Here is a 13,520-nt window from a genome sequence, read left to right on the forward strand (position 1 = left end):
ACCCATCAACTTCTAGTGAATCTTTGTTTTCATTTCAACAATTTACTATCTGATGTGCTAGATGCCTTGCTTAAATCCACAGGGGCTGATATGCTGAATCCATTTTTTTCTGCAGCTCTCTGCCCCTCTGATTGCTGAATCATTAACCTATATTTTTATCTTGAAGATTAGATCAGGTACTATCCCCAGGGTTTGGAAGGCAGCCCATGTACTCCCCTTTTCACAAAGCTTTTGACTCTTGTGACCTAAATAATTATTTGTCTATTTCTAAACATTCTTGCCGAGCTAAAATATTAGAATCCTTGATTCATTCTCAGCAAATAACTTTCTTATGTTTGAAATGTATTCTAAATGTACATCAGTCAGGTTTTAGACCAGGTGAATCTGTTAATGAATGTTGTGGCTGTTGAACAAGTTGAGGAGACTAAGTAACTTGGTGTTACCTTAGATTGAAAACTGTCATGGTCAAAACATATATATTCAGTGGTTGTAAATAGGGGGAAACACATCACTCCACAAAGCAAGTCCTGCAGGCTCTAGTTTTATCTTGATTGTTGTCAAGTCATATGGTCAAGTGCTGCAAAGAAAGACCTAATAAAGCTGCAGCTCGTGCTGCTCTTCATTGTAATCAGAGGGCTAATATTAATACTACCCATGCCAGTCTCTCTTGGTTTAGAGTTGAGGAGACTGACTGGGTCACTTCTTGTTTTTATAAGAAACGTGTTGGAAATTCAATTGTTTGCTTTGCCATCTTACACACAGCACTAACACACACACACTTACCCCACCAGACATGCCACCAGGGGTCTTTTCACAGTCCCCAGGTCCAGAGCAAATTCAAGGAAACGTACAGTATTATACAGAGCCATGAGTGCATGGAAGTCCCTTCCACCTTATAAAGCGCAAGTGAACCGCAAACCTGGTTTAAAAAAATTAAATAAACCAAATCACGGCACAACGCCTCTCCCCCATGTGACCTACTTGTTGTGTGTATGTACTGACATGTACAGTGCATTTGGAAATTATTCTGACCCCTTGACTTCTTCCACATTTTGTTACGTTACAGTGTTGCTGCAAAGCTCTTTTCAGGTCTCTCCAGAGATGTTCGATCAGGTTCAAGTCCGGGCTGTTGCTGGGCCCCTCAAGGACATTCAGAGACTTGTCGGAAGCCACTCCTGTGTTGTCTTGGCTGTGTGCTTAGGGTTGTTGCCCCGTTAGAAGGTGAACCTTCACCCCAGTCTAATGCCTTGAGTGCTCTGGAGTAGGATCTCTCTGTACTTTGCTCCGTTAATCTTTCTCTCAATCCTGACTAGTCTCCCAGTCCTATCTGATGTGGAAAAACATCCCCACAGCATGTTGCTGCCACCACCATGCTTCACCATAGGGATAGTGCCAGGTTTCCTCCAGAGGTGACGCTTGGCATTCAGGCCAGAGTTCAATCTTGGTTTCATCAGACCACAGAATCTTGTTTCTCATGGTCTGAGTCCTTTTGGTGCCTTTTGGCAAACTCCATGCAGAACTCTGGAGCTCTGTCAGTGACCATTGGGTTCTTGGTCACCTCCCTGACCAAGGACCTTCTCCCCTGTTGCTCAGTTTGGACAGCTCTAGGAAGAGTCTCGGTAGTTCCAAATGTCTTCCATTTAAGAATGATGGAGGCCACTGTGTTCTTGGGGACCTTCAATGCTGCAGTAATGTTTTTGGTACCCTTCCCCACATCTGTGCCTCGACACAGTTCTGTTTTGGGGCTCTACGGACACTTCTTTCTACCTCATGGCTTGGTTTTTGCTCTGACATGCACTGTCAACTGTGGGACCTTACATAGGCAGGTATGTGCCTTCTCAAATCATGTCCAATCTCAAATCATGTCCAATCAATTGAATTTACCACAATTGGACTCTAATCAAGGGGTAGAAACATCTGATCAATGGAAACAGGATGCACCTTCGCTCAATTTCGAGTCTCATAGCAAAGGGTCTGAGTACTTATCTAAATAAGGTATTTCTGTTTTTAAATATTGTTATATTTGCAAACATTTCTAAAAACTTGTTTTTTGCTTTGTCATTATGGGGTATTGTGTGTAGATTGAGGGCCAAAAGTGATTTAAAACATTTTTCAATAAGGCTGTAATGTAACAACGTGGGCAAAGGGAAGGGCTGAATACATTCCAAATGCACTGTATGTAATTAATCTGTAAAAGACACCTTGGGCTCAGTATTATCCCTGATAAAATAAAAGTGAAATACCCGGTATACATGATATGTAGTGTTTTCTTGATCATAACTATGACAGATCATGAGCTTTAATCCCAGCCCTCAGCCACTCTCAGCCCATCCCACCTATTTCCGTAGACCACCCTCTCTTGATTTCCATTTTCCTCTGTACTACTTTAGCATTAAACTTTGCATCAAGTTACTTTTATCAAAAGCTAAATTATAATAGCACCAAATAATAATTTTGTAAATTCAGGTACCATTTTACTGAGTATTTACCTAGGATTAGGCAACTCATTTATTCCACAGAGCTAACCTTGTCTACCCTATCATTCTAAGCAATAAGTAACCTTTGACCTTTTGTCTGTCTGCCCCTCAGTGGAGTCAGTGTGTCCTCCCGCAGGGCAGGGCAGTCCTCCAGTCCAGGAGGAGGACAGTGTTCAGTTCAGTAAGCTGTCCTACCTGGGCTGTACGTGGGTGAAGGCCCCTCGCAGTGAGCCCGAGGCCCTGAGAGCCATGACCACGCTACGGGCAGAGAGTGCCATCCCAATTCCCATCACCCTCCATGTGCCCAATGTACCCGAGGGCTGCGTCAGGTCAGTCATATAGAGACTCTACTATGTGAAGTGTGTGTGTGTGGTCACTGTGGGTAGAGCGTAGCAACTCTGTCATGTTTTGCCCTCTGTGCTCAACATGTGTCAGATCAGTTATCACATGCACCAATATACTGCACCACTGCAGTGTATATATGAATGTGTTCTATTTTTTTGAGCTCTGGGGCATTTCTCCTGAAATAACAGACCATATGCTTGCAACTAGGCATGGGTGGTATCCAGATTTTCATACAGTTATACCGTCCTTTTTTCATCCCGGGATTTATGGTATTACCGACATAGCACACAAGGGGCACTAAAAATGCGAGGAAAGACTATTAGGCCCCTTATTACAAGAATGCTAATAAGATTTGCGCAAAGTAATAGTGAAACGTTAATGAGCGAAAACAAACACAACTAATTGCAAAGACAGGCAAATCCCAACATAGCTAGTAGCTACCAAATGTCATTTTCGGTGAGTGTGGACATTTACAAGCAAAAGTGAATGAGAGAAATTGTGCAAATGAACAAAGTTGTGATGCATGCTATTCTGAAGGAAGAGCTTGTATACCTGGAACGGATGGGAGAAGAACAGAAGAGGAGAAAAAACACTAGTAGGAAGCACAGTTGAAAAAAAGGCAACTGTACAGAACTCTTCCAGAGCTTTTTGACTGCTAGCAGGAAGCCATTATAAGATATCTGGGGGCAAACATTTAGCAATGGATTGCAAACAGGTGAAACTTTATCACCTCATGTGCGCTGCGCTGCACAACGGAGACTCACTGACAGATATTGAACACTCCTGCTTTCTCCCGTTGTGCTATTTACAAACAAATGTGACTGGCTCCACTGTTCTGAGGAACAGTAAGCTTCATAATGGAAAATAATTTAAAACCTTTTTATTTAACTAGGCAAGTCAGTTAAGAACAAATTCTTACATACAATGACGGCCTTCCCCGGCCAAATCCGGACGACGCTGGGCCAATTGTGCGCCGCCCTATGGGACTCCCAATCATGCAGCCTGGATTCGAACCAGGGACTGCAGTGAAATGCAATGCCTTATACCGCTGCGCCACTCGGGAGCCCCAACTGGAGATCAGAAGTCAGCTTGCAGGCCCTGGGCCACCACAGACGTTGCCAGAAAGAGGAAATTAAATAATGAACCATGTGGTTATGAAATCTCTTTCTTATTGCTTTTGCCAGATGAGAAGCTCACACGTCATTTGTGGGAAATAACATGACTGATTACATCAGAGGAAATTAGTACAAAAATAAAATAAAATACACTAACGTCAATGTGTATGAGTCTTAGGGGGCCAAGTCTTAACTAAACAACTTCTAACTCCTACTGTACACACTTATGGAGAGCTCAGAGATTTTGATTGTTCTAAAAACTTTGTGGGGACTATCCCAGATAAAGAAAAGCAGTAGCACTCAGATCTTTGCCAAAATGTCAACCAATTGTATGTCCCTGTTAATGTCACTATATTAGGCACAATCCTTTTTCTAAGATCTATAGGTCCGATTGTTTTTGCAAGGAACATTTCAATAGGATTTGCCAGGCTTAATGACTTGAAAGTCGTCTCCCATGCCTCAGGATCGTGGACCAGGCATCGGGCACGGAGATCGCTTCTTTCCCCATCTACAAGGTGCTGTTCTGCTCTCGGGGTCGCGAGGGCTCCATCGAGAGCGACTGCTTCTCCTTCACTGAGAGCTACCGTAGCTCTGAGGATTTTCAGATCCATGTCTTCTCCTGCCATATCAAGGAAGCTGTGAGTCACTATTCTATTTATTGTCTGGATAATCATTATTGGTACAGGGAGCAATATACAGTAATGGTGTAAACATACACTTGATTTGGAGGTAGTCAAGATGGCAACTGAGGTAGTCAGGGGAAGGTGATCCGTTTGGCATTCCCTCTCTTTACTAAAATATGCCTCTTAATAAGGAAAGAACTCGACTCTAAAGTTAAGAAATAACTGAAACATTATGTATGCAACTGCATGTTATGGCAAATACTAGATCGAGAAATAAAGACAAACAAACACGGCGATAAACGCAGTGAAACAAGGCAACCATGGACCAAGTAGCTGACGAGGCGACCATGGACCAAATAGCTGACGACTCGACTAAAGTGAGTTTGGAGACACTAACAGAAATTCACTGGCAATGAGAAACTAATGCCGATGAAGAAAATATCCAACGATGGGTCATAAATCTATAATGTTGATGCAAACTTATTTGGAAACATTTATATTAATCAAATGAGTCTCCCAAGATACAAATACCTCTATTAGAAGGGTACAGGACTAAAATACAGTTTTAAGTATGTCAGTGGACCGTGAAGTTAATCATACTACCAACTATCACTGTCTGGCGCTCAGAAGTAACGAATACTATGTACACGTTGGAATTGACTAATATTTGGAGGCTTAAAAACCCGGATCTCGTAAAATATACTTAATCGGATTGATTATTTTCTGGGATCCATTTCTATTGTGCCAAAAGGGAAGAAAAAAAAAGGTCAAACTTAGGGGATCTGAAAAACTATGATCAGTCAATGGGAAATATCATTATACTCTTTTTGGGCAATATCAGTAGTGTTAAAAATAGGGAGGTTCAGGACCCTCGTAAAACAGGGTGGGTTAAACCAACATGGATTAACTCTTAAACTGGGTTAAATCAAGGTTTATCTATTAATTCTGTTGCACCAAATTTTAAACCTAGTTTTAAATGAATCCTCGTTAAATTAAATCCTTCCTGTTACACCCTTCGTGAGTTGAAAACAAAGTAGCTAGCCTACTTGACAATTGAAGCCACGAAGTTGCTGTTCCTTGATAAAATAATAACAAAGTAACGTTAGAACTACTGCAACTCCATCATGAAAGGTTCTCATGGGTTGGCTGATTTGAAATAAAATCTGTTATTTGCCAGTACTAGACAGAAAACTAATTAGTTAGCTACTGTAGCTAGCTAGTTCATAAACCAAGCTAGCTAGCGTACGTTTATTATTATTATTATTATTATTATTATTATTATTATTGTCATTGCTTAACTTTAATTAGCCCTTTTTTGTTTGTCTGCTTGCCACCTGAACATGGCACGTCAAAGAAGTACACATTTCTCCACCTATGAAAAAAAAAATATTGTCGGAGTGAAAAGACAACCTTCTATTCTAATAGACTATAAAGCCTCCTCTCTTCCTACAGGTGAGCCGGATCCTGTACAGTTTCTCCACAGCGTTCCGCCGCTCCTCCAAGCCAGCCCCTGACGTGAGGGACTCGGCCCTGCCCCTCTCCCCCGACAGTGACCTCTTCAGCTTCACAGTCTCACTGGAGGTGCGGGAGGACGACAGCAAGGGAAACTATAGGTCAGCATGAAGCCACTAAATGTGCTCACACACACACACACACTTATGCATGCTATGGGGTGAAAGCACTCACTCACTCACTCACTCACTCACTCACTCACTCACTCACTCACTCACTCACTTTAACAGACCTTTAAGCCAACAACATACTTTATGTGACTGTCCGTCTTCATCTTCCCCCATTCTCCTCTCCTCAGTCCAGTTCCCAAGGACCGGGACAAGTTCTACTTCAAGCTGCGGCAGGGCGTGCAGAAGAAGGTGGTGGTCATGGTCCAGCAGATGAGCAACCAAGAGCTGGGCATTGAGAGGTGAGGGGCTACTGCCTATTTGACCCTTCTGTAAGGCCTTCTGAGCTGCATACACTAGACAGCACCACTGTCCTATACTGTAGCATGCTGTTCTTGATATGCACAAGAACACACACCCCCTCTGGGTCATATTGGTAAGTACAAGAGGGAGACTGTGGTAAAGCTTGACTTAAGGAAATATTATGCAATAGACCCCCACATTTTTTTTGTGTGATTTTTAGTTTGAATGTCTTTTTCATGCTGAGTCATTGGAAATGAAACAATGAAGATAAGATCAGCTAACACATAGTCATTCGAGAATTGCACAGTGAAGAGCCGGAAGAGCGAGTGTCCTCATTTCACTCTATGCTAGTCTAGGATAAAGTCATTGTGATGTGAGTATGTTTACAGGTTTAGACTGTAGCAGTTTAGCTTCCTTGCTTGAACAGTAACAGCTTCCTTTGTCAGTCTGTTTTGTGTCTTCTGAAAGGCATTTAATTACTTAGTTACAGTTCATTTGGAAAGTATACAGACCCCTTGGCTTTTTCCACATTTTGTTACATTACAGCCTTATTCTGAAATGGATTAAATGGCTTTTTTCCCCCTCAATCTACACACAATACCCAAAAATGATAAAGCAAAAACTGTTTCGTAGACATTTTTGCTAATGTATTACAAATAATAAAAAAATCACATTCAGCTCTCACTGTATTTAGCAGAGGTTATTATCCAGAGTGATTTACAGGAGTGAGTGCATACATTTGTGTACATTTTCGTACTGGTCCCCCGTGGGAAACTAACCCACAACCATGGCACTGCGTGCTCTACCAACTCAGCCACACGGGACCAGGCAGACGCCTTACATCCTATTTTTTAGTTTCAACTGTCTTTTTTTTAATGTTCATATCTCCTTTAAGCAGTGACGGTGTGTCATTCTGCCTACTCGTTTTGCTCAAGTGGCTTACCTAAACAAAAATTGTGTGTGTGCGTGTTGTCATGTCAGTTTCTATAAATTACATTTTATTTGTCACATGCTCCATAAAGAACGTGTAAAACTAACAGTGGAATGCTTACTAATGGGCCCTTCCCAGTAATGCAGAAAAATTGAACAATTATAACACAAGGAATAAATTAACAATGAGAATTGATAACTTGGCTTTATGCACAAGTCCATGTGCAGGGGTATGAGGTAATTGAGGTAGATATGTACACTGAACAAAAATACGAAGGCAATATGTAAATGTTTCATTAGCTGAAATAAAAGATCCCAGAAATGTTCCATACGCACAAAAAGCTTATTTCTCTCAAATATTGTGCACAAATTTGTTTACATCCCTTTTAGTGAGCATTTCTTTGCCAGGATAATCCATCCAACTGACAGGTGTGGCATATCAAGAGGCTGATTAAACAGCATGATCATTACACAGGTGCACCTTGTGCTAGGGACAATATAGGCCACTCTAAAATGTGCTGTTTTGTCACACAACACAATGCCACAAATGTCTCAAGTTTTGAGGGAGCGTGCAGTTGGCATGCGGACTGCAGGAATGCTCACCAGAGCTGATGCCAGAGAATTTTATGTTAATTTCACTACCATTAAGCCGCTTCCAACGTCGTTTTAGAGATTTTGGCAGAATGTCTATCTGGCCTCAACCGCAGACCACGTATGTTATTGTGTGGGGGAGCGGTTTGCGGATGTCAACTTTGTGAACAGAGTGCCCCGTGGTGGTGGGATTATGGTATGGGCAGACATAAGCTATGGACAACGAACACATTAGCATTTTATCGACGGCAATTTGAACGCACAGAAATACCGTAACTAGATTTTGAGGCCCTTAAATTAAAAAAAGAAAAATAAGCATTTTTACTATCTGTGACCAACAGATGCATATCTGTATTCCCAGTCATGTGAAATCAATCAATTAGGGCCTAATGAATTACTTTCAATTGACTGACTACCTCATATGAACTGTAAATCTTTGAAATGGTTGCATGTTGCGTTTTATTTCAGTATACATATAGTAGGAATAACGTGACTAGGCAAAATTATAGACAAATAGCAGTAACAGCAGTGCATGTAATGAGACAAACACAGATAGTTAGTTAATCAATAGCTACTGACTAACTATTTAGCAGTCTTATGGCTTGGGGTAGAAGCTGTTCGGGGTCCTGTTGGTTCCAGACTTTAGACTCGGTATGGTATGGTGCATCGGTATGGTTTGCCATGTGGTAGCTGAGAGAACAGTCTGACTTGGGGGGCTAGAGTCTTTGACAATTTTTAGGGCCTTCCTCTGACACTGCCTGGTATAGAGGTCCTGGATTGCAGTGATGTACTGGGCTGTACGCACTACCATGCAGATGCCTTACCAAGCGGTGGTGCTGCCAATCAAGATGGTGTAGCTGTAGAACTTCTTGAGGACCCTTGACAAATCTTTTCAGCCTCCTGAGGAGGAAGAGGCGTTGTCGTGCCCCCTGCACATATGTGTGTATGGACCATGATAATTCCTTAGTGATGTGGACACTGAGTAACTTGAAGCTCTCGACCTGCTCCACTACGGCCCCGTCGACGTGGCTGGGGGCATGCTTGGCCCTCCGTTTCCTGTAGTCCACGATCAGCTCCTTTGTCTTGCTGACATTGAGGGAGAGGTTCTTGTTCTCTGACGACCTCCCTTGTAGACTGGCTCATCAGAGTCGTGCACGGCCATGCAGTCGTGGGTGAACAGGGACTACAGGAGGGGACTAGGCATGCTCCCATGAGGGGCACCCGTGTTGAGGGTCAGCGTGGCAGATGGCATTGCCTACCCTCACCACCTGGGGGCGACCCACCAGGAAGTCCTGGATCCAGTTGCAGAGGGAGGTGTTCAATCCCAGGGTCCTGAGTTTAGTGATGGGCTTGGAGGTTACTATGGTGCTGAATGCTGAGCTGTAGTCTATGAACAGCTTTCTCACATAGGCTTTCCATTTGTCCAAGTGGGATAGGGATGTGTGGAGTGCAGTAGAGATTGCATCGTCTGTGGATTCCGTAATGCGAATTGGAGTGGGCCTAGGGTGTCTGGGATGATGGTGTTGATGTGAGTCGTCACCAGCGTTTCAAAGCATTTCATAGCTATATGGTGGTCTGCTTGAAACATGTAGGTGTTAGACTTGGTCAGGGAGAGGTTGGAAATGTCAGTGAAGACACTTGCCAGCTGGTCAGCGCATGCTCTGAGTACTCGTCCTGTTAATCCGTCTGACCCTGAAGCCTTGTGAATCATTTTTTTGGTTTAATTGAACCTTTATTTAATTAGGCAAGTCGTATAATAACATTCTTACTTACAATGACGGCCTACACCGGCCAAACCCGGACGACGCAAACCCGGAAGAGTCTATGGGACTCGCAATCACGGCCGGTTGTGATGGTCTGGATTCGATCCAGGGTGTCTGTAGTGATGCTTCAAGCACTCGGGAGTCCAATAATAGTAGCTCGCACAAGTAAGTCATGCCTTCTTACATCAGTAATGTCATGTGTAGGAAAGTTCTAGGTCAACCTTATGAAGGAGGGGGGAAATCAAATCTCTTCAGATGAGTATCTTTGTTCTGTGGAAGCATAATAAATGGTTTATATTCTTATGAAGTAGTGATTCTCAGCGCAACCACTTGATGGCGCACCTATCATAAGAAACAGGCACACAGTGGTCCCTGTCTCCAAGTGATATTGATATTGGCACTGCTTTGCTGTAGTTCATTTTGGATTCTTTGAATTTATAAATAGACCCATGCATATTCACCCACACCAGCATTCGACTAGAGTCTTCAGAATTGGGTCACTGTAACAAAATATACCTGTAGCTTTGCTACTGCCACGCTGATGGAGAATTTTTTTTTAATTATTTGATTTTATTCAATTACGAGTCTCTCAGCAAATACCTTTTTGTCTTTTATAAGGAATCCAAATTCTGCCAAAACCCAAACTTTGGGTTTTAAGAAATGATGAAAGGTGAGTTGCAGTGCCCCCTTGAGCCATTGGCCCTGACCTGTGTTCCTCTCCCTCAGGTGTTTTGGGATGTTGCTGAGCCCAGGGCAGAAGGTTCGGAACAGTGACATGCATCTTCTAGACATGGTGAGCAGCAATCACGGTGGTTTCCTTTATTCACATAACCAGGTTCCAGAACAGCACTCCCATGTCTATGTACTGACCTATCACTGAGACTAGTTATTTAGTCTTTCGTTGACTTTAGTGTACTCTTTATTGGACAGGTTAAACAGAGTTGAATTGGAAATCAATTCTTTGGCTTTTGGTTGGAATGGCTTTGCCGTTTGAGGCCTGTTGACTGTGATTGTATGTCATTGCCCTGTTTGTGCCTATGTGAAGGAGTCCATGGGGAAGAGCTCGGATGGAAAGTCGTATGTGATCACGGGCACATGGAACCCCAACATGGCTGCCTTCCAGGTGCTGAATGAAGACACACCTAAAGGTGAGAACCATCCCTCAACCCTGTCACCAGCCTATCTTACTTACGCATGCCATTGTCAACCAGCCTGACACACTAGCATACTTTAGCATGTCATTGCCAACCAGCATTTTCTGACTCTTTCATCAATTCTAATGGACATCTGCCTAATAAAGCAGAAAACAACACAAATGGAAGCTCCTATACTATTATAGTGTTTATCTTACTATTTTCATCTGAGAAGATGGATGGCTGAGATGGCAAATTAAAGCCTAATTTCTGATATTGACAGGGGGAAGGCACTTATTTGCTTCTTTTGTTTTTTTCTGCTATAGACCCTGCAAACAATAATGAGTTGTTAGGATGTCCTGGGACGTCACAAAATAGTCGCCTTAAGTCGTCACGATTGTTGTAATGGTTCCCTGGAGGTTTTGTGTAGGTCCTGGGGACTTCCCTGAGGACGTTTTTAGGAGTTCCTTCGGATGTTGTCTAATGGTCCCCTGGAGGTTTTGTGTAGGTCCTGGGGAATTCCCCGAGGACGTTTTTAGGAGTTCCTTCGGATGTTGTCTAATGGTCCCCTGGAGGTTTTGTCTAGTTCCTGTCACGTGATGTTCCCAAGGGAATGTTCTCTGGGGTCCTGTGTGTAGTTCCCAGGACATCATTGAGGACCATGTCGGGACCTTTTTTAGAATGTTTTCAGGACCATCATGCCACGTCCTAAAGATTAGTAAAATGAACGTCCTGACATGGTCCTCAGTGATGTCCTGGGAATGTACATTGAACTAGACCAGGGTCCCCCCAGAGAACGTTCCCTTGGGACCAACATTCCACTTTCTTAGAATGTTCTCAGAGCGTCAGTGGGATAACGTCGCACCGAAACCCTTACGGTACCGTCACAATGTTCCTAATGGGAACGTCACAATGTCCTCAGGACGTCCCCTGTTTGCTAGGGAAAGCCTATTAGATTAGCAACATTGTGGTTGTGCTCCAGGATTGGTTTAGAGCGCGAGCAGCGTTCAACCTCAGTGGTTAACAGGGTCAGAGACTGAGGAAAGTGGATGTGGAAGACTACTGGTGCTGAGCTTTTCATTTGTGCTAATTGTAGCTAATGGCCCTGTCCATGTGGTACCAGACTCGACCTATATAGCTAGCACCTTTTTATTTGTAATGATTTCTTTTTTTGTACTCAACCAACACAGGACATTTCTTTTAAAGGCATTTCAAGTGACTTAAAATTGTGGTAACATTTCTTACTTTGAACAGTCACAAAATAGGCACTGCCTCTAACATTTGATACCAGCTATTCCTTATGATGGCCTGCAAAATAAATGATATATGCCCCAAACCAAATTGGCTGTCTGAAAACATGGGTGGTTTGGACACCTTTTCATATATCAGGTCCCAGTGTAATGCACAGTAAGATGCTGCCAAGCGCTGCAAGACCTCACCTCACTGAACTCATTATATCAAACAAATTAGCAGCGCTGCAGAGTTGCTGACTCGGAAGTCAGGAAAGTTTGACTTAAACCTATATGGCAGCTTGTCAAAGCAACCCAGCTCAGGGGAGTTAGGTAGTCCAAACTACAAAGCCACGATTCCTCCACAAAGGAAACAAACCATTCACTAGTAGAAAAGGAAGTAGGTAGTTGTGATAACTGGCTTCCAGAACATGCATGTAAACATTGGATATTACTGTTTGTGTAAATAATAAACCAGAGCCAGAACATTTAGTAATTATACGTATAGATTTTAACTGATATACTGTAGCTAATGGTTTTTGAAATGTAAAGCTAAGGAAGACTTCCCACAAAACATGAACATTATTTGTTACTTATACAAAAACAGCCTTCTACCATAGACTCAAGACTCTGATTCTACAGTATTAAACCACACAGCTTACTTCATGTCAAAACTGGGAGAGAGAAGACTTCTAAAAACAATGGCCCTAGCGGTCTCAACTAAATAAATCCTTCTTTGTTGTCAGCGATTTGGCACGCAGGGAAAGTAGTCCTGTGGTATCGGAAGCTTGAAGGGATGCCGTTTCCTAAAACATCTTTCTAAACCAACATGCTATGCTTGACTTTTATCATAATTGGAATCTATTTTTAGGCCATCCTTTACAAGGCAGTTTTGTAGACTTTTTTTTCCCTCCCCCCTGGTTAATTACAATAATAAAACCTTCTCACTGTGAAATGGGTTATTTTTCCCTCTGTTTCATAGCTCGGCGATTGCTATCTGTGTGTTTATTTTTCTCCCAATCTGTTTTTTTTCAACCCCAGAAATTGGATGTTGCAAGATCTGTTACCCCGGACGTAACTTTTTCACTTGGATGAGGCTGGTGGTACTAGAGGACAGCTTAGATTTATGCTGCACTACATTGCGATATATCACACACAGCTTGTCTCATGCTGTGACTTGGAATGCGGTTTCCTTAGATTCAAAATAATTCGTAGATATTTAAAGATGCTGGGTTTCTTGGTTGTAGTTATATGATTCTAGTTTTAAATTGGTCTGCTGTCTCTTTCTCTGGGAAGGGTGAGGTAAGAGAATAGGTGTGCTGCTGTCGCTAGTTTGACAGCTGGTGGTCGTGGTGGAATCCAAGCCCTCTGAGGAGTACACGTTTGGTCTAC

At 42.7% G+C, this 13,520-nt stretch overlaps 1 protein-coding gene across 2 annotated transcripts in view; it reads left to right on the forward strand.

Annotated features, from left to right (window-relative positions):
- LOC112250681 (RAB GTPase activating protein 1-like) overlaps window positions 1–13,520 on the forward strand; it is a 160,674-nt gene that overhangs the window by 20,255 nt on the left and 126,899 nt on the right. For both annotated transcript variants that reach the window (XM_024421026.2, XM_024421027.2), the window contains exons 4-9: window positions 2,590–2,806; window positions 4,401–4,575; window positions 6,013–6,173; window positions 6,371–6,481; window positions 10,493–10,559; window positions 10,812–10,914. In XM_024421026.2, coding sequence (XP_024276794.1) covers window positions 2,590–2,806; window positions 4,401–4,575; window positions 6,013–6,173; window positions 6,371–6,481; window positions 10,493–10,559; window positions 10,812–10,914 — 834 coding nt within the window. The remainder of the gene's footprint in view (window positions 1–2,589; window positions 2,807–4,400; window positions 4,576–6,012; window positions 6,174–6,370; window positions 6,482–10,492; window positions 10,560–10,811; window positions 10,915–13,520) is intronic.

Source organism: Oncorhynchus tshawytscha, linkage group LG05 (assembly GCF_018296145.1).
Source record: "Oncorhynchus tshawytscha isolate Ot180627B linkage group LG05, Otsh_v2.0, whole genome shotgun sequence".
Classification (NCBI taxonomy): Eukaryota; Metazoa; Chordata; class Actinopteri; order Salmoniformes; family Salmonidae; genus Oncorhynchus; species Oncorhynchus tshawytscha.